This window comes from Sprattus sprattus (genome assembly GCF_963457725.1).
Source record: "Sprattus sprattus genome assembly, chromosome: 17".
In the NCBI taxonomy this organism is placed as follows: domain Eukaryota; kingdom Metazoa; phylum Chordata; class Actinopteri; order Clupeiformes; family Clupeidae; genus Sprattus; species Sprattus sprattus.
In genome coordinates, this window is record NC_137915.1 from 18,705,446 (window position 1) to 18,728,025 (window position 22,580).

The 22,580-nt window shown below is 42.7% G+C and overlaps 1 protein-coding gene across 1 annotated transcript; it reads right to left on the reverse strand.

Annotated features, from left to right (window-relative positions):
• Positions 1-2,872: 2,872 nt before the first annotated feature.
• tmeff1b (transmembrane protein with EGF-like and two follistatin-like domains 1b) lies at positions 2,873-21,076 on the reverse strand (the record flags this gene model as incomplete). The annotated part of the gene is made up of 10 exons (XM_080855187.1): positions 2,873-2,957; positions 3,448-3,606; positions 3,892-4,024; positions 4,649-4,684; positions 5,051-5,199; positions 6,253-6,349; positions 7,949-7,975; positions 8,154-8,283; positions 8,532-8,641; positions 20,926-21,076. 10 exons carry the CDS (start codon positions 21,074-21,076, stop codon positions 2,873-2,875), a joined length of 1,077 nt encoding a protein of 358 aa, XP_080711313.1.
• Between the last annotated feature and the right edge of the window lie 1,504 nt (positions 21,077-22,580).

Consider the following 22,580-nt stretch of genomic DNA (forward strand, 5'->3'; position numbering starts at 1 on the left):
GATAATTGTATCACAAGAGTGATCTTCTTTCATTTTTTATTAATAATTTTGTTGCTGTTTATTATTTGTGATTATGTTGAAAGGTGAAACTAGCCATGACATCTAGTACTAGAGAGAAGAATATATACATTTTCACTGAAACTGTGAAACCGAATAGGGATGACCAGCCATTTTCACTGAAAGTGTTGCAATTGTAAGGAAGCGATGATCAGCTATCAGGTATGAGGACCCTCTTCCTTTTGAGCTCTCACTCATTTTTTCCGTACATAACCTTTAATCCTTCGAGCACCGTTTAATGATGAACCTTCATGCACATTAAACAGGTCCCCCGTGTACACTCATTATTAAACCACAGCTGACAGATGGTTAGAGCCCGTAGCCCGTAGCCCACTCCCAGTGTGTGTGTGTGTGTGTGTGTGTGTGTGTGTGTGTGTGTGTGTGTGTGTGTGTGTGTGTGTGAGTGTGAGAGTGAGTGAGAGTCTCAGTGTCTCATGCCTGAGGCCACTTTTATTCTCATTGTCTCGTCTTCCTGATCGGCAGAAGGTTAGCATAGTTAGGATCCTGTCACTTAGCAACTGAGACAAGACCGCCCTGTATTAGCAAGGCGCTACCACCTCAGGGGGAAGATGGGTGAGGATGGGGTTCGGGTTGGGCTGGGTTTTGAGGTGGGGGCCGTCCAATCCCTAAAATTACGCCACCAGCTGCTATCTATAATTACCGCCGGGACCTGACTATAATTACCCATCCGTCTTGTCACAGTCGTGTTCAGGCTCCCTTAGTGCACACTGACTAGTAGTAATGCACTTGTAAGCCACACATACACACACACACACACACACACACAAACAGTGGGACTGAAACGCACATTCATAGCATGGCGTCATACGCAAAGACACTCTTCATTTGAAACCTTATAGCTTTGCCCCTCACTTTTTCACAGGCCGGCCAGATATGAGTGGGTTTCACTTCACCTCTTCGACCAAACTTAACTCACACTTTAAGACGGGAGAGCAGCAACAAATGCCCGCACCAGTTTGGGCTAAGCTTCCGTCTAAGCTAACCGCTTTCCCTCTTGACCCTTTAAAATACTGTACTTGAAAAACACCAACTACTGGAGACATTAGGCCATCAGAAGCAGAAAGGTGAGGATTTTGAGCAGTATGAACATACTTGCTTGACCCTTCCAAATTGGAAGGTTATGCATTTGGTATAGTGTTTGTTTCACATTCATCCAGCTCTTTGATACTCAATCTGGCTTCATACACCAGCTTTAAGTTTATATCTACAATAACAATTTTACACAATAATTTTGATACATTGGAGACCATTTTAATTCTGTTTTGCCTTGATGGTAAAGGACTTGCAGGAAACATACATTCAGTCATTCAATAAGATCAAAATTGCGCAAGGGTCGTCCATTATATGGTTTTATGTGTTATTTCAAAAAAATCATTTAATCAACTTTTTGATTAGAGGACAATTGTAAAACACAGACCAATTCTGACAAAAGAGGTCATGCTGTAAAGGGAAATTGAAATGTGCCTTTGTCTACCCCTAGTGGACCCCTCTCATGTCATTCTTAAAAGGGGTACTAGGTAGGGGGGTGGAGTTATTATTTATTGATGGTACTTTGTAGCTTATTAAAAGAAACACCATTGACATTGTTAAAATCTATCTAATCCCCCTATTCAAACTTCAAATATTTGTTCTCATGTCTTGCCAGAGTTTGTATTGTAAGGACACCAAATCGAATCGCCACTGAACTTTTCGCTCTTTGTGAACGTTCCTCTATTGTGTTATCTGCTTAATCGACATTAGGTTTGAGTGTTGTTATTACTGTTAAAAATTAGATATATAAAAAGAGGTGTATCATTTTAAACGTGTATAATCTTGTTTTAAACATTCACACACAACCCACGACTAGCTCATCTTCTGGGGAATAAGGTCCCTCTCGCCAGATCCTAACATTCACATAGTCCGTCTCCTTAGCATACAATGGGCTTCACATTCAATGCAGCATGTTTAGATACAGAAATGCAACTGACATTGTATTTGACTAATAGTCAGAGGGAAGCAGCAAAACTACTCATAGGACGGAGAATTTAATGCTATCAAGTCTACAGCACTGGACACAGTTCCACAGGTCATGCGATATGCAGTGTCTAGAATTAAATTAATGCCAATAATAATGATCATTTCAACATCAACAACAGTAACACCAATAACATTAGAAAATAAAAAAAAACTACAAACAATCCAACATGATTAGCTATGTCAAAAAACACATTGTGTTCCATTTCTGGAATTCCTTTTTCAAAAGAGAGAGAAATTTTTGTAAACTTTTTTTTTTTCTTTTTAAAACATCATCGGCTCACATTTCATTCATGTCCAACTGCATTTGGTGTTCAGCTGCATTCAATTTGCAAAGGGAAAAAAAACAGGAAAGCAAGAGATAGACACGGAAAAAGAAAAAGTTCAAGACAATTCATGAAGTTCAATTCATTTCTGAGTGGTCCCAATGAGTAGCACATTCCAAGAGACAGCGAGAAAATCCATTTCGGTGGTGGTAAAGGTATGTGTGCCGAGAGCTACAATTAAAAAAAAACTTAAAAGTACCAAAATAATATTTAAACCCACAATAGCTTGCTCCTGTTGAACATGTGTCACACAAACAACAGGAAGTACCTTTAATGTCCAGTAAAGAAAAAAATAAGGCCTCTTTCAAAATAATAATTAAAAAAACAAACAAACAAACAAAAAATGTTGTCGTCCTCCCAATTTAAAAAGGCAGGAAAAAAAATGTAATTGATACGTTAAAAATGTAATCCACTTGGTACGAAAAAAGTATAAAAATGAAAATAAAAAAATACAGCTACATCATCCTTGAAGAAGTATCTGAAGAAAAGTGTCCAAGGTTTTGCTTTTGCCGACGTCCCCGGTTATTTTTGGGGCATTTCCTGTTAAGGCAACAACAACAAAAAGGAATTACTTTAATGGCTCCAGTCATTCTAAGTCCTACTATTCATTGCTTTTCACTGGGGCAGTCATAGAAAAGAATGGGTGCTTTTTTAATTAAAAAGGTTTACTAATTCATTCTTTTGTGGACGTCATTTCTTCCAAGACCTATTTAGCAGACCTTTTTCCAAATGATCCCTATTGTTTCCTTTGAACTTCATATTGAGCCTCAAAGACCTCAATTTTCCAGGGTCAGCCAGACAAACTCTTAATGAAAGCCTTCCTCACGGGAGCGGTACAGCACCGGTGGTTTTATATACATTCGAAGGCCACATGAAACTTGATAGGAACAAAGAGTTCTTCTGGAAGTGAAGACTGCTTTTGCTGGCAGTTAACAACCCATGCTATAATATGATTTTATGTGAATTTAAGATTTTAAACCCTTGGAAACGTTAAACCTCATCCTACAGAAATTCAGTGAAGAGCCCTCACCTGGTGATGCACATGACAACGGCCACGATAATGGCGATCTGCACGGCGCCGATGATGGCCGCGATAAGCACGTAGTGCAGCTTCTGGCCACTGGGCACAACGTACAGGATGTTGAAGTCCTGGAGGTCACACTGAGGACCAGTGTAGCCAGATTCACACCTGTGGAAGTCCAGACAAGCTCAGTCGTCAAAAGGCTAAAGCAATCAATCAAAGAGTAGCAATTGTAAACATGCTTTAAGGTGTATGGTTCCAGTCTGTCAACAAAAATGGCATTCTCTTTCCATTTTTAAGGATTTCCAAACACTTTAACACATTAAGTGCACTTTAATTGACCCCTTCTTTGAAAGAAATTTACCAATTTAATAGTTCTAACTAACGAACTAACCAGTAACAGCAACCCAACCCAATCCAACCTAACAACCATCCTTTAGCCGGTGCTCTTACCTGCACGAGACGGCACCGAACTTCATCTCACACTGCCCATGAACACAGAAGTTGGCATATTCCTCTGTACACGGCACTGGAATCCAGCCATTGGTTCGTCCGCTACCCAAGTCAGGTTTGTCCTTAACAACAGCTGTGAATGAAATATTTATAGTAGTCACTCGTGTGAAAGAGCACGTCATCGCATCAATCAGCAGCAGACTGAACCTGGGTCAGTATTTTCAAAGTGGCACCATGGGAACAGTGCAGCTTGTGAATATATTAAAAAAAAATCTGTTCATATTTCAGAACGTCCAGATGTAGAATCTGCAGAATCGGTTAAGCTTACAGGGGAGGCAGGTTATTCAAGGTCTCTTTTAAAGGCCTCATGCGGGAATTGTGCACAATTCAATGTGAAACCCCCAATGTACTAATGGCTAGGAGGACGAAACGGGGGTGGGGTGGGGGACTTGGGAAGGGCAGGCAGGTGTGCAATTAATCGAATGCCATGGCAGACGTGGTAAGATAAATAATATAATTATTAATTATAAATTAATTAAGATTTATATAGGAAGTGGAGTTGTTCCCTGCCATTCTATCACATTTCTCACAAGCTAGCAAGCATGACCTTAACCACCAGCTGTCATTTCCAGTAACCTGGTGGCTAGTTAGCCTTGACAAGCCATGTATTCAGAATTAAGAGGACTGCTGATGTGTTCTGTGGACAAAATGAGCGAAAATATTTGAAACTGCAACAGAAAAAATTAACCTTACTTACCAAACACATCAGGTGGAACATCCTTCTTCCCTTTATCTGTTTTAAGAGAAGCGAACATTGCATTAGATACTATTCTCAATTGTTTGGCAACAATATCTTGTCAGGGCATTTACTTAAAACTACAAAGCATGGCTTGACCTACAAAAGCCCCCAAACTTGAGAGTCTGACTCCACAATGTGTTGTGAGAGTGTTTAATCATGACAGAAAAGGCCTCTTAAGGTATTAGCATTAGCGCTTAATCTAAGAGAAAATCCGGTGAGCACTGCAAACCTGTGAATCTCACGAGATCAGTGCCAAACACCCTGGCCCTGGTCAAGCCTTGTGGGATCTGGTTTAATGTTGAAGTGTGTGCGTGTTTGGTGCGTGCATGTGAGTGTACAGGGGGTGGGTTGGGGTATTACCTGGACACCTCCCGAGGTGCTTGACATCAATCTGTTCCTGCTTCATGCAGGAGGCCTCACGCACGTGGCACGGGTTGTTGTAGGAGTTCCCGTCCGTCCCGCACACTGGGTTCTCGTTATGGCCGCTGCAGTCGATGTTGCACATGCACCTGGAAACCAAGGGGGAAAGAGTGTTTGAGTTTGCTTTGTGTTTGTGTGTGTGTGTGTGTGCGTGTGTGTGTGTGTGTGTGTGTGTGTGTGTGTGTGTGTGTGTGTGTGTGTGTGTGTGTGTGTGTGTGTGTGTGTGTGTGTGTGTGTGTGTGTGTGTGTGTGTGTGTGTGTGTGTTTGTGTGTGTGTTTGTGTGTGTGTCTCAGTCTGTAAGCTTCTGGAAATGAATGTCATGACTTTAAAAGCTTCAGATTGGCTAACTGTCATTATTGGGAGTCAACTGGGCGCATGTCCATGGCTGTACTTTAGGGGCTTCCTTCAAATCCAGTGTCTTTTTGCTTGTCATCATGATCATAAACATGGTAACAAAATGGCTTATGGAAAACAGTAAAACGTTTGGAGTGGCCATCACAAATCACTGAAATGAAAAAGTGGGTTTGTGCAAGAAGACCCACAACCCCGATCCACGAGTACTGCCAGGAGGAACAGGCCAAAATTCCTGCAGAGTGTGGTGTGAAGCTTGTGGAAGACTAACTCAAGCGTCAAGTTACACAAATTGAAGACAGTGCCACTTAAAACGAACAAAGTACATGTAAACTTTTGACCCTCTGATATAAATAACATATAATACAAATAAATAATTCAGCTAATATACTCACTGAATCAAGCAAACAGAGCTCTACTCAATGACACAGTAGTGACTGTCCTGTTCCACTCACTTTAACCAACAAAGTGCAGAAGGTGTGGGTGTTTCTTCAGTTATGCTCGTTTTGTTTTTTTCATTATTATCTCATTGACTGTCTGAGCCTCTGTGCTAAACCAATTTCCCCTTTAAAGCTCCCAACTATCCTCTTAAAAGGCTGTACTACCGTTCATGTAATCCTTAAACAGTACCTACCCTGCTATAGTTCTGCTATGTCACTGTAATGGAATATTTAGCACAGAGCATCATATGTAGTGCATGTATCAAACAAAGTGTGTGAATGCAATATGGGGGTACTGCTTGGAGATCACGAGGAGAGACCACATTGGCCTTGTAGAATTGAAAGCTCACCAAACATCCTCTGAGTCATCGTCACATTCGGCTCCATACTTGCAGTTGCCACACTTGGTGGCCTTCTTGCCTGAGTCGCTTCCAGATCCCTCGTACTCTGTAAGTCAGGAATGATACAATTAAAAAGTACATGTTTTTTTTTTTTGCGTTCCTTAGATCTGTTCTAAATGCTTTGATAAATCCGACATACATTTTCCCTGCTGGAGGACTTAATGAATGACCAAGTGAGTCCCTCCAGGACTTTGGGGAATTGCAATCTGTTGCGCGACGCTGAAGAGGCAATGTAATTTAATGGCGGACAAAATAGGTTGAAGGTTTTACAGCGGAGGAATTACCATTTTAATTCAAACGTACTTCAGTACACCCCCTCGCTCTTTTAAGAGTAATAATTATCATAAGTCTGCGAGTGCTCTCCGGGTAGTTCCCGACTGAGCGTAATAATTGCTCACAGAAACAACGCTCGGGATAACACCTGAGAAATGGGACATACACTTATTCGATTTGAAACACGACATCCGACGGTAGCGGGTCTCAACCCCTCTGAGATTACAACATCTTAACAGCCATGTCCACTGCCGTAGGGCTGCAGTGTTTTTGTTGTTTTTTTCCGTTCCTGGCAGTATTTTGCTTCTAATTACAAGGCCACTAGATGTGTTCGGTGTGTTCTGTATTCTTCTGTATGTATTAGCTGCATTCTGCAAATTCTGACACAACGCTTTTCAAAGAAAGCGACAGAAAGGGTGAAAGCATTTTGTGTGTGTGTGTGTGTGTGTGTGAGTGTGTGTGTGTGTCTGTGTGCATGAGTGTGTGTGAGCGTAGGGTGTTGTGTTTGTCTGTGTTGAGATTGTGTTTGTGTGTGTATGTTTGTGTGTGTGTGTGTCTGTGTGTGAGTGTGCAAGAGTGTGTGTGTGTGTGTGTGTGTGTGTGTGTGTGTGTGCATGTGTGCAGTGTGTTGATTTTATGTGCCTTCTAAGGACAAAGACCACAGCAGATTCGGGGCCCCCGCTGCACAGCCCTGTAATTTAGCAAAATGACAGCTCTGGAAAGCAAGCCTCAAAAGCCGCTCTTCATCTCCAAAAAAAAGAGGGAAAAACCTCAGGAGGTGGAGTTTCAAATTAAACGCTGCTCGGTCAGTGTCGTGGCCAAAGCTCAGGCTACTCACAGCACAGCTGGATCTAAAAATACGCCTCGGATAAGGATATTCTGACAATCTACCCCCCACCACTCTTCTCCACTCTAGCCCTTTCCTCTTATGAGTGGTGCCCCATAACTGGTCTCATAATCAGTGCTAAGAACATTTCGGAGAGCTGTAAAAAACACCAGCCGCAGGAGTATTTATCTCAAACTCGCTAAGGAGAACCCAAATGAATTACCATGTGGCTCCCATCACAATTTTTTTGGGGCGCCCAGCTTTTTACTCCAAGGGAGCCTGTGGCAGTGGGACTGAGCAGTGTGATGTCTTAATGCAGTATGTATACGGGCCATTACGACTGGAAAAGAACCTTTGAAGAATATTTTCATATTTTTCAAACTTAAATGCTCGCAGCCCGCTTCTCCCCCCCTCTGTTTGACTCTTATAAAAAATGCATGCGCGTTTGAGGCCCGGGTCTGTTGTTGTTGCGGTTTGCCGACTAGCAGCTGCCCTTCTACAACTGCAGAAAAATGCAAAAAAAAAAAAAGGAATATGTATTCGTACCTCCATCTCCTGATCCCGAACTGCTATCTGTACACAAACAAGAAATGACAGAGAGAGAGAGAGCGTGAGAGAGAGATAAAGGTTAAACAGGTTCATGCCACTCAACCTCATCAAGGGCCTTCGGCTAGTGGTTTTAACAGACTATGTGGTGCGTGGCGTGTTTGCATATAGAACGTTCTTGGGTGTTCTTGTTATCCAGACTCACCGGGATAGCAAGGCCCCTCCGAGGCCACCGTTATGGACTTCTGTTGCTTGCAGGCAGCCTGCCTCAGGAAACACTCGTTCTGGTAGGTGTCTCCGTTCGAGCCACAAACAGGGATGTAGTTACTATGGCACTGAGGTAGTGAAAAGGAACAAAAGAAAGAATTAACTACAACACACCCTGAAGCTGTCTTGGAAAGAGGGAACGTCAAACGCCAAGGGATTCAGACACATGCAAAAGAGATGAATCCAGGCAAGTAAAAATAGGCGGGGAACCTGTCTTGGCTGTCTCACTATATCCTCTTATGCTGTTGATATGCCACCATATGTTTAGATAATGCGTTGAAGAAGACAGAGTTGGTGCGAGATTGAGATCCCTTACCTGAAACTGACAAACACAATTCAGGTCTGAGCCATCATCACGACAGGTGCCCCCGAAGCGACATGTAGCTGCGTCACAAACACGCAAATCGCTCTTCTTCTCCGACAGATCTGCAAGGAGAAGTAGAGACGCGGCACTGTCAGTAAGAGTGGAAACGTACAGACACAACTATACATCAATACACACAAACACACACACACGTAGACAGATACACACAAACAGACAGACATAACTACACAAACACACACGGAGATACACACACACACACACACATGCACATACAGACACAACTACACACACACACTTTACGGTCACTGTTCGATGTTCATTTCCTGGCAAAATACAGGGCTACAGTTAAATGACGCTTGATTAAACCTGAGAGATTTACACAGCGTCCTGAAAGAAACAAACACGAGTTCTTGTATCCCCTGCAGCCTTTGAGTCAGAGGGGTTGTATGCACACGAGGACATGACACTATTGTCCTCTTCCCTTTGGCTGGGCGTGACACAAACCACTCCGAAAAAAACAACAACAGAAGTCACTCAATGGACCAGAAAGGGTTGGAATATTGATTAACCTTGAGAGAGCCGTCACAAAATTTAAGCAATTCATCGAAATAAAGAAAATCTGAAAGGCAGGTATTGTTTAGTTTGTAAGAAAGGGCTGAGAGAGTGTGGCAGCAAGAATGATAAAAGCATCGCAGAGGCACTGAAGTCTGTAATTTAAACATTTTTAGTTCGCATGATTTATGTATGAGGGCAGATTTATGCAACCCGGCACTAAGGTGTCGCCAAGTGAGCTCAGCCGCTGTTTTGAAACACCATTGGTATGCTTGGACAACACGGAAAAGCACGTTCACACAATAATGAATCACCTTTTCAGACGATAACTCCATGCTCTTTTATGTTCTACACGAAAACAAAGAGGAACCTTGTAGAATCTCATAATGTTACACCAAACATGATTAATGACTCGCTTGCACCTTCTTTAATATTATTCTTTTAATTATCTTATTACATTCAGCCTATATTTAAAAAAAAAAAAAAAAAAAAAAGAGTTCTTTACTACTGCTAATGACAGTTATTATAATTATAAAGTGTAATCTCTATCTTATGTTGCCTTTTGTTCTCAGGACTCATTGGAAAATACAATTCTTAAATCCCCATGGCAAGACTACCTCTTATAATGGGTGCTAGTATTCAAATGCACTCCCCTCTACGCTTGTCGCATAAATATTAATTTATCTACCATTGACTTAAGGATCATCTGCATTGCAAAGTGCCTCTGCTGTTGATATGTGGTTCAGTGCTGAATATGTATTGTTTTTCTTCCATCTTACACACAAAGGATTCACATTGTGTCTGAGGTATAGATATTAACGAGAGGTTCTGATGCTTTTCAACTGATCCTGGGGTTTTATGGACCTGACCTTTAAACCACAGAATAGCAATGGAGTGTACTTCAACTCCAATCCCCCAAGCCAGCAGTGAATCAGTGAATCAGTGAATCAAACGGATTTGACTTTTTCTCCCTCATCCTTTTCAAGGGCCTGTATGACACCATTACAAAGGCTAATAGAAAACTGCTCGAGCTTAATCCTGACAAGGCGAGGAAAGGGTGAACGAGGCTCAACAGCACGGAAATTCTTAACAGGTACGCGGCTACGCTTGAAAAAATGACAGAATCCACTGTTGTAAGCCTCACAGTCCGAGTCTCAGTTCTTTCAGCATCTCAAAGGGCCGGTGTATTTACACAGCAGTAAAAAACGCTCCTAATGGCAGGTCTACATGAGGCTGCAGCAAACGAGGGGGCCATTTCCACGAAGACGCTAATTTTATAGATGTGTGGCAGAGAAGAAAAAAAAACTCCAACTTAGCCTTCAGGCCAGCTGTTGTCACAGTGCATAAATGTGGCGGTATTTGAGGTTCTGACTTAAAGAGACAGCTAGTAGCCTCCACAAAAAGGAGACTTGGCCTGTACTGTTTCTCCTGACCCTCTGGGCTTTACTCAGTTTGCAAACCGAATGTGAGCCAAGATCAACATCAGCATGCTCATACCACAATGATGCGGTTTTTCTCGTATGAAAGAAAAAACATCATATTTAAATATACATCTACGTATAAATTGCTGTGCTTCATGCCAGCTGGATTTGACTCATTTCCCTAATCTATATTAAATTCCCAATCTGCCTTCATTATTTGCTACACGTGCATCATCACAAAGAAGAGCGGAAGTCCCTGTTTGCCAGACACAGTGCATTTGATTTAGCAGAGAGCGGACAAAAGCCGATTGTCTTCCTTGTTTGGGCTGGCATGTGGTCGGTGAGATCGAATTGTCACAGAATCAACCAATGCATTTACTGGAAATGTTGAACAGCAAACCAGACACCAACAGAAAGAAAGACAATCAGTCAGCAGACAACATAAAGTTCCAACATCTCCCAGAAATACCCTTGTGCAAGCTTAGGTATTAATCATAGCGATCATAACCATGGAAATGTGATAACGACCAATGGCTGATATAACACACAGACACACTCTCCAGTCCTTGCCCTATAAGCAGCTACATTCTTAGGCCCTTAAGGGTCTGTATGCTGTCTGAGGGGCCACTAAGAAACCAGCACTTGTTTTCAAGGGGCTTTCTGCATATCAAATAGCCAATACCCCCCCGCCCACACACACACACACCGCTACGCCCACCACCCCCATTTTCCTGTCAACTCGAACAGGAAGTGTGACCCAGCAGCTGGGCGCAGCATGTGCAGAGCCGAGCAGCTGGCACAAGTCTGCCGCCCACCACGCTCCACACTTCATCACGTCCCCAGGCCGCCGACCTTCCATCGGGGCGCATTAAGTCAGCGGTATTCCACCATTTAGCGCAGGACCTGGGGGAGGTGGAGGAGGGGAGGTGTGGTGTGGCAAGTCACTTGCCTCGTGGCCCTGGGTTAAAGGACCCATCCTCAAGAATCCCCCAAAGCAATTCTTAACCCATAATGACAGCATGAAAACTAGCTTGGTTTAAATCAAAAAAGACCATCAGTATAAATCACTGAGTCCATGAAGTAACTCAATTATTCAATAACAGTATAGAGACCTTATGGTTGGTGCAAGTCAATACTTGATACCTGAGGTCAAAGTATCATACGTGTCAATACGTAGGCCATGTGAGGGACCAGTCAAGGACACTGTTGTTAATCATTCATTGAAGTAATTAACTTAAAGCACCATCAATAAAGAAAGCACTTGGAAAGCTGTAAAAAAATCTTTATTGGGAGTCTACAGCTTCACTAAATATGTATTATGAAAGCCATTTCCTATGCCCCTGCCCGGAACAACACAATGAAGTGTTGTTGTCACATTGAGCGCACAAAGAACAACAATGAGGGTTTCAACAAACATGACCACAACACCCAGAGGGAAGTCGAGGTTATAAAAACTGCCGCAGGACAGGGGAGAAGAAAAAAGAAAGAATAAGTACACCGAGAAGTGATGAAATATTGATGGAGCTTGCGATGGTACAGTGCGGATTAGACGGGCAGACAGGATTTGCTTGCATAGGCACCAGTTTTATGCTCTCCCTTCCAGCTCTGTTTCACTTACCCAGGGTGTCCACTGTTCTTTTCACATGTCGCCAAAAAAGCTCTGTATACTGTAGTGCCTTTGTTGGTTTCAGACGGATGAAAACAAATATGAATGCCGACACCCAAGGAAGATCATAGTGGAACACCCAGGACTAAACAATAGGTTTTGATGTAACGGTTATTGTTCTATGCAATGCAATATTATGTTAGATTATTTTCTTCGTCGCCTCTGTTGCATAGATAACCCAACCCTAAACAAGTGGGATTCTACAGTTAAGGTCAGTGCTTAGTCACCGTCTGAGAAACCCGCCTGAATATGAAAACTGTGAGCGTTAGCCTCTCACTTCGACTTGATGCAGAATGCGAAAGGCATCCCCTGAGCAACATAAACTGTCATCAGCGCTTACAAGACTGCAAAAAATGCTCAAAATGCTTCCCTGCGGAATCTGTCACCTCCGACATGAAAAAGTCCTATCGTTGCTTGTTGAATCTTAAGCAGTTGTGTGAGGGTGGCGGAGGAAATGAGAAGTGACAGGATGGACTGTTAATCAGTACGGGCCACTTAAGTTACGGCAACGGCACTTTGGCGCGCGGCCGCCTCGTACATTTGGGAGATGGGGAAACTGAGCTGAGACGAGACCAAACTGGACAGCCAGGCTGTTTGGACAGAGTGGATGTTATCAGTGAAGTTTGAAAAGACAGACCACTCTTTAAGGGCCTGGGGGGGGGGGGGGGGTTAACTGTTTACAGTTACTTTCTGACCAGGCCACGTTGATGAAGCATATTGAAATTCTAACATCAAAGTTGCATTTGGAATATCAGAGTGAAACCCAAAGATTAAGAGAGGGTTTATGTCAATGTCAGTTCTATCACAATCACTTCCATGTGTGTACAAAATTTCCAAGAGAATTTGGCCTGGTGCATGTGTGTGTGAGAGAGAGAAACGCTGTATAAAACAGAGAAACAACAAACTGACAGCATTCTTTATACAACTGTCAGGGAGATGCTGCGAGACGCGAATTACTGATGAATACATTATGTAGATGAATCCCAGCACCATGGTGGACAGGGGCCAGAGAGTTTTTAGGAGCCCGAGTTGAAAATGTCCCTCTTTGCATTCATCCCCTCTGACCCACTTCCATGAAGTGAGATGAGCTCCAAAATGGACGCCAGCGGGTGGCCCAATGCTCCAGGGGAGCTGGTCTTGGCTGGGCTGGGCCGGCGCAGAGGAGAGGAGAGGAGAGGAGAGGGGAGGAGAAGGGAGCAGTACCGGATCTGGTCTCACGGTGACGCCGGGATTATCAGAGCAGAGAGTAAAATCAATGTCACCATGGAGGATGGGAGAGGGAGCAAAAGGGAGGGAGGTGGGGAGAGAGATAGAGGAAAATGGAGAGAGATAGGAAAATGGAGAAAGAGACAGAGGGAGAGATGGCAGGAGAGAAAGGTATAGAAGGAGGGAGGAAGGAAAAGGGGACAAATAAAAAGAGAATCAGACAGGACTACAGGGACAGGGTAGAAAATTAGAGAAGAAGGAGAGGATAGGGGAAATACTTATGCATGGAGAGAGAAACAGAGGGAGGGATGAAGAGATAGATAAAAAGGAGAGAAATAAATAAAAAAGAGGACATCTTTCTGACAGAAAAAGAGAGAAAGAAAGAGACATGGGGGGCTGGTGAAGCAAAGAGCCAAGTCAAAGGCGCCCGATCATCTGACTCCACTCTGCAAAACATCAATACTCATCACCACAGTGGGTCAATGACCCAGAGGTCCCCAGCAGACAGCCAATAGCATGACACTGGCCATGTTAGCCTCTCAAGCCTTTGGTTATTACAGCTGTCAATCAAAATACTTGTTTGCTTTGCATTTTCACAGTGAGGGCACTCAGAAAGAGACCCTGGTAATATTGGACAGTTGGTATTTTGGACAGTTTTTCAACTGATAAAGGCTCGGATCTCTGCCTGGTAATCGAAGCTAAATGGCGACGAACAAGAAATTGTCCGCAGTGGTACAGTTCTAACCTGAAGCAACGCCACACTGTTTGTGTGTGGAGGCCCGACAAGCTGTGTAACACAGGGCTTTTATTTTCCGTTTTTTTTTAGTTCTTCGACTCCAGCTGGGTGGTTCCATGCTGTGAGAGGAAAATCACTGTTGAGCTCCGACAACTCTGGCTTAGTCCTCACCTCAGGGAGGGCGATTGACTGCTAAAGAGAGGTTAACGGCAAAGCCGGCCCCAGGACTCGATTTCTCGCCGTGTGGGCTAGGCTGCAGGGAGCGTTTCTCACCGAGGCACTTTCAAAGTCAACAGTGTTATCTCCCCGCCACGACTCCTCTCAGGGCAAAGAGACCAAAGTCCCTGTCCATCACCCGAGAGCCAGACACAAACAAACAGTAAGGTTGAGAGAAGGAGAATAAACAGAGTGTGAAACAGAAACTGAAAAGCAATATTATTTTTATCGGAATAAAATATCCTCTTCTCTAAAATGGGCTTTTGCTTCAGAATCAGGATGTTCCTAATTATGTCTAGTCATTTTACTGCGCTCACTTCCTCGTTAATTGATTAGTTGGGCCTGGAATCCAGAGGGTCTGTGGTATCATGGCACGGCATGGGAGCTGAACAAGCAGGGATGAGAACAAGAGGTCTGTCGCAAAACAAAGACCAGGGCTTTCCCTGTTAATCCGGAGTTCACCTCATTAGCACTCGCACACACACCACTGTGCTGTTGTATTCGCCTGGGCAATCAGCAAGTCATTAAGGTCCTCTTCAGGAAGACATTCTCAAACATCCAACACAGTCTATTACAGTGTTTAGGTCTACCAGAGATTTAACCCTAATCTCTACAATATGGATGAACAAAAAGGTTTAGCATGTCCCTGTCCATTTGGGATTTGAGTCTTTTTATATTGTGCTAGTTTAAAAACCATTCAGCTTCAGGTTACTCTAAACCCAATACACAATCTCATTAAAGGCACTGACACAATTGAATTCCTCAACAGGGAAAAAAGGGTATTCCTCCAGGTTCCACTCTCTGTAATTATGACAAATTGGTGATGTTGTCAGACCCTCTTCTTTATTTTGGCTCAAACTGCCGAGGGAGTAGAAGTCTGACTTTAATCCTCTAAAGAGCTCCAACACCACTGATGACAAGGCATTTGATGATGGACAGAGCTACTTCAGAGGCACATTAATATCAGTGCTATGAATGCTAAACTAGCTGTTAGACAATAATAAAGTGATGATGGCCATAAACTGTCTGCCTGAGCGCAGTGGCAAAGGCAGTTGTGTGTGCAGGAAGAGGGGGGGGGGGGGGGGGGGGGGGCACACATTTTGAAAGACATCTGCAGGAGATCACTCAGCTTAATGAGCACTTGATTACTGGTTGTTGAGACGCTCACTTCAAAGCCAAACAGGGCTGGGCTCAGAACACGTTTAAAGTGAGGGAGACAGCAGACGACGAGCTGAGAGGAAGGACACGAGTGTGCCAAGGCGGGCGGCGAGCTTAGAAACTGGAAGGCTTCTCTGTGTGTGTGTGTGTGTGTGCAGGCGTGTGTAACTGAGCCGTGTGTGTTTCCCTGTCACTTCCCTCCACTCCTCTCTCTATTCCTTTGTGTCTCTCAGACACGACCACCAGTTCTTCCCAGAGTGTCACCAGTGCTCTTCGGAGCCTGCGCCACAGACCACCACTCCTGTTGTCAGAGTAGACTCTAAAACTGCTCATGTTATGCATTTCTGTTTGGTTTATTTATGTTGGCCAATAGAGATGAGCAAACACAACCTATATGTTTGTTTAGTTATATGCAATGTATTGCTGTAGTATGAATGCTCATAGCTCAAAATATAAGGTCTCATGTGTTATACAGAACATGTATGCTAGGTTATAAAACAAGGAACCTTCTGAAGACCTCTGTAGACCACATTAGTTATTTTTATCATGGCCAAGACTTTGGAAAGTGGAAAGTGCTTTTGATTCATGTAGTTACACAGCCATTTTGTTGAAAAACTGAAACATACCACCTGGCAAATAGTTTTGCAATAAGTGACTTTCAGGGGCATTTCTGACAGACTCAATCTAACTGACAGAGCTGGTTACTGGCAGTTAGGCTTTCTTTACAACATGATCTATATCTCAATGTGACAATCAGATGATATGATACCACTAAATATCCAAATTTACATACAATATATCAGGCATATCTTAAGACACTGGTAACATTTATTTCAGAAATGTCTTCAAAAAGCTTCCAGCTCTAATCTTTAGCTTTCTAGAGCTACATGCTTCAATTTGAAGTTGTCAATGGACCAATAACAATAGTCTAAGGACAGGGCCCTACAGTGAAAGGGAAGCATTCCTAGCCGACAAGCTTGTTCCTGGTATGCAAAGGCCACCAGAGCTGTGAATGTGCCTGTGTGAAGACAACCGTATAGACTTATAGAGAGAGCATTAGGCACACCATGATGCAGGCTGCACCAAGCATGGCAGACCGATTTACAAAGGACTTAGAACTGGAGGAGTGTTAATGCATTTCCAAGCCTGGTGCACACTGGTCAGATGTAAACAAACCACAGACACATGACACTATGAAAACACAAGTTAAAAAGTATAAAATATCCAGTGGGAACTAGTGCATCATTTTAGAACTCAGTCTGTTTCATCAAAGAACTTTCAGAACAATTGATTTCTGCTGTGAGCAGTCTTCCTCTTGTTAACCAAAAGCTTTAATTGAAAAAATTGAGCGAGGGCTAGTATGAAACCTGAGCTCCTCGGGAGGGGTTATTATGTGGTGTAGGCAATATTTTCACTGATCTGAAATGCTTTACTTCTCCAGCTCCTTCCCTCTCTGAAACTCATCAACTATTCTGCTCTGCTGTCAACCATATGGGAGTAGACTTTGTCTCAATTCCCTCTTAAACCTGCTGCATCCCGACTCCAAACAAAGCAGCAGACCTATGGGAAATGTGGTCAATACAGTCAATGAACAGTATTCAGAAACTGACCCATTTTCAGTACTTACACTAGCATCACGTGATTAACGAGTACTGAATGTTAATGTGGGAATTCGTGAATTGATGTAGTTGCTTGATAACTCGAATACTCTGTGCAACCCCCAGTGGGCACGTCTTAATCTATATTAACACTTTTCAGATTTTCGAAAATAAGTAAAGAGGAACATATATGTAATGACTAAACTAAACTAAAATGTAAACATCACCAGGTTAAGCCTCATAATCAGATATAAATAGATATATCGGCCACATTTTCTGTCTATTTCACTACACTGTCTTTTTTTCACTGTGATATGTACTGCTTCTTTTAATGAAGCACTGCCTGCAAAGACATACAACTTCTAGTCTGTTCATTAATCCTCAATCCTCAAATCTGCACATATTTAAAAAATTATCTTGAGTTTTCCTGGCTTAAAAATTACACTGGCTAAGTCTGTCTGTCATCTCTGGTTCTGAAAAAAAAAAACAGTCCCCTCTCAGCTTGTCAACTTCGCCTCAACAATCACTTGAATACAGTGGTCACATCACTTCCTACTCACGACTTTGAATAGTCTCAAACTGAGCCGCTAACTAATGCATGCGAAGCCATTACTTTGTTGGAAGCTATTTGGGCCGCCTGAAGTGGAGACTTGCCAAAGCCCATCAATCAAGACCAAACACTTGTTAATGTAATCCACATAGCTGACCTCAAAAAGACCACAATGGTTCAAGAACTTCCGGAGAGACTGGCCACAAAGACCACAAAGTTTTTCCCCCATCATATGAGTATATTATGCCCAGACTTTGAGTAGTTGTGCAGGTGTTGAAAATGACAGCACTTTTACATTTTTATTTGCTGTTAAGATTCCCTAAAAGTTACCCCTATATTCCCAACCATTTTCTAAGAAAACCATTTTGTCAATCAAAAACTGACCTTTTGCTAGGCTCTTCGCCCAGTTTGGTTTAGAGCCGCAACACTGGCTTTTGTAACACATAACAGCGTGGCAAAGAGGACAGCAAACGTAACGAACCAGGAATTCACAGAACAGGCTGCTACTTTGTTTCAATAATAAATGGAGAATTTTTTTGTCTCTGCACCCATGTCCCTTTTAGCACAAACACATCAAGCTACAATAGCTGACACTGCCTCTGCAAAGTCATAGTAACTAGTGCCAGAAGGAATCCTGGGGCGGCCATTGTCTCCAGGCCCATTTATAAAGGCAAGCTCTTGCCTCTCTGTGGCCATCACTGATTAAGCTTCTCTTTCGAAGGGCCCTGGGCCTTGCGCTTGTAACCAATCGCGCACAATGGCCACTATTGTCATTGCCTTCCCTCAGTGTCACAAAATGGAGGGGAATAAAAACCATTGATCTGTCCTGAGGGAAGGGTGAGATCAAATAAAAGCCACTATAGAAACTCGGGAGCCTCAAGAAACACTTTGCACAAACACACACACATAGACCACCACCACCACCACCACTTTTTTTCTGCTTCACTTAACAATTTGGTTGGGGCTCTATGTAGGAACAAGCCCTCACAAGAAGTTATTATGTCACATGAAAGGAGAAAATAGTTTTTTAAAGTCACTAATTTGCCATCTCAGTAATATGGGATTGACTAATAGATCAGTGTGTAATTAAGGAGTTGACACAACAGGTAAAAATGTTACAATTTATTTTATGGAAAGACTAACTTTTAACGCTTCAAGAGACATGACTTCTCTCAATAAATATAAATTAAAAAATTACCAAACTATGTTATTGATGTGATATATATAATGTATTGTATAATAAATATATAGTATAATGTATTAATGACATCCGTGTCATTCTGCTGTTACTCAAATCCACTGACAGAAATATTTTAAAGATAAATGACACAGTAAGATCCTTCTAAGTGTATTGATTTCATACATAATAAAGAACAACATCAGCTAATTTTGCCAGACTAGAATATGTGAGTAACCAGTCCTGCTGTTATGTGCAAAGTCAATCCAGAGTGGGTCCAGAAGCTAAATTAGCTTAACATTTGACAATGCATCTCCTTGGGGGGGGGGGGGGGTGGGGGGGTTCAGAATGCTGATAGGGCTATAATTCCTAAATGTCAGCTGAAGTGCCGACCACTTTTGAATTGTCAGACAATGCTTTGTTTTAATCAATGAACACAATTAAAACAGGGAGAAACTAGACATTTTACAGATACACGCACCCTTACAGAAAACAAATTAGCCTTCTTAAAACAAGTGGAAGAAAAAAAAACATGTTTGCCTGTGTGGTGAATGATGACACTTGTTTATTGCTGGCAAATAACCTAAGTAATGTTCCAGCAAAATCAAGTGACCTGTGCTTGCTTCCTAAATGTGACAGATAATATAGCAATGGCCATCTTCAATCTTGAAATGCATCAATCATAGCAGAGCACTGAAGAGCTCCATTAAATAATATTTTGAAGGCTCTGTTATCCAGTAATTAAAATGAATATTCTGATAACAGCTTTTATTAAACCTGGCAGATGCAGACCAACATTATCCAAACCATTGTCCCTTCCAGAATTGATTACGCCAAAGCATTTTTGGAGGACTGCCCACCAGCAAACACACAAACAAGCCTCGGCTTAGACGAAATACGGCTGCCAGATTATTAATTAGTAAAACAGGCCCTCGGCCTGTTCTGTCTCTGAGTTGAATATTATATTCTGCACGGTTCCACCTACAAAGACGATAGGCTACAGTTCTGCAACTGTTCACTATTAGAGATTGGAATGGTACCCAGCTTTGGGTTCTGGGACATCAAGGAGACCTCTGGTGATTTAAACTGCTCCATGTGGCTCTTTCTCTGCTGTTGTTCAGAGAAGCGGGTAGGCACTGCTATTTCCCTTACCCACATCCTCTGAAGTGCCAAGCCACATCACTGCCTAACTACTGAATCTGGGAAAGGGTTTTAAATCACAACACAACATCCAGTTTGATTTTTTGCCCGACACATTACTACCAGATGCCTATGGCTTGGCAGATTTTCAGCCTGGTGGGACCAATGTTGTGTGGCTTGATTTGTCCTGAGATCCTTTGTGATATTTGGTATTGTTTATGAGTGAATGATAATTAAAGCATTCCCAGTTAGAAGGAAAACATCGGTAGAGGAGAAATACTGGCGTAAATGCCTCCTGCCCCCAGCTCACACCACTGCCACTGACAATTGAGTGGGACCAAGCGTTTTGCCTCAGGCCTGTAGCAAACAGCAATTAACGGGGATGGAGAGGAAGCAGAATGCGTATTAGCTTCATCAGATAAGAGCGCCGCCTTTATTCATAATACCTTTAACGACGCGTTTGTGTATGGACTGTGCGAAAACAAACGTGACGGGAAAGAGAGCTGGTGACGCTGTCTAGATGTGCGCCAACCTTGTATGCATAAGATTACCGGTGTAACAGCTTGTTTGAGGCTCTAGAAGGGGCTACGCGCAAGAGCATTGAAGGGTGGGGTTCGGAACTGCTATTCTTTTATCATAGGCTACACCTGATCTCGTTCGCCAGTGACACCAGTGTAGCATCAAGAAGCACAGCGTACATCATCAAGGAGGGTCGATTGGGGTTATCCTGACATATAGCCTATAGCAGTTATTTCCACGTAATAACCAATAAAGGCATCATTATCCCTGCCTTTTTTTGCAATATACCACTTAGTCCTCCATAGGCGCATTGTGATAAATTCATCGATGTGTCTTTTGTCTAGAAACATGGTCATAAGAGAGCAAAACGGCTGTTGACTGTTGCATTATGTTTCGTATACAGCTTCTGACATGAGCATGCAGAATAATAATGATTAAACGCTTACCAACGCAGCCTTTTCCTTTGCCCGATACACATTCGCCACTCTGTGGGTACGACGAGTGAACCCCAAGCAAAGAAGAGATGGTCAGTAAGCAGGCGAACGTTAGGTGAGGCAATGGTCCCATCCACCGTACGATCCGATAGCCTGTCAACATGATGAAAACGAAGGTGTCGACAGGCCGTCCTTAGTTTGCGATGAATTTGTTCCTCGTTGGATGTTTCGTGCGAAAACTAGAAAACAAAAGCGACCAAGGAAGAACGCATGCAGCTTCGCAGAGGCAAAACACCCCCGTTCCGAGTGTTACTCTCCAGTGATTAAAAGATGGTTGCGTGGATGGGGATTATTTCCCGGGATGGTGTATGCATAAATGACAGCATCACTCCCAGTCTTTAATAATTCTTCATCTGAATAAGGCTACACATACATTTTTCTTGCCGTATTTACGACTCGTTCACTCACTCGCTCTCAATGTCCCGAACGTGTGCGCACGTAAATGAGTAGCCTGCCTCTCAGCGGTCCCTCTGTCTTTGTGTGCGTTTCCTTCACCAAATCCGACACCACATTCAACTCATCAGAAAGCTTAGGAGAACGAGGCTCCAAATCCACGTCCCTCTCATAAGACTTTGATATCATCCGATTCCTGCTCCATAAAACATCAATGTACGCTCTAAACTCAGAGGGTCTGTTGTGTAGCCTTTACAACAAAGGGTCGGTAAGGATGGCTTGTCGTCACGTGACGCAAGACCACCTCCCCCAATATCCTTTGGGAAGACCGAAGACCAGACAGACACCTCCAAGCAGGATGCAATCAAGCTGCTTCCCCTACAATTCAGACAAGCGATTGATGTTATTCGGAAGCTGTCATTTATTATACTATAATATCTCCTTTTGTACAGGTCATCTACGTGTTTCATTAATTTAGCAAGTTGTCTTTTCCGGCAACTTCTAAGAGCCAATGGTTGTCCAAGCGATCGAGGGCTTTTTCCCATAGGCATAACTTATATTATATTTCAGCTGGTTGAGCCTTATATTATGTTAACATTTGTATTTGTTACATTTTTACTCAGTGAGTTTATTAACTGCTTATTATTAGCCTATTTGAGAACCTATGAGAAGTTTTTATTAGGTATACTAAATTCCAAGGAACCACACAAGTATTGATTGATGAAATGTACATATGTTTGCATATGTGGTAAAGTTGTAATAATTCTTTTTCAAATGTACAGCAGCTGCAGACCCCTACACAGGTTATTCAACTTTAATAGCCTACAAAATGTTACAGTATAGTATACATAATGCATGTATTGATTGTGAACATGATCAAATCATTATTCCTTGTTTATTTCATTGGGTTGGGTTGAACAGCTTTTTAGTTTTATTTTTGTTTGTTTTTTCCCCTTCGCAATCCAGGCATTTAAAGATTAGCCTGGCCCTCAGTTGCTTAGACTCTATGGAATTATCTGTAAGCAATGCTATTCTTTTCTTTTGCGTGCCACCCAAGTGACTGGGACTGGCCTCCAAATTGCCTTGCCATCTGGGACATGAGATTCTTCAACCCCCACCCCACCCCCCCACCCCATTTCGACACTGTCTCAGCAGTATGTCCAGCTAATCCCTGCTTTACTTGGCCAATGCAAATGATTAGCTTACCTACAGCA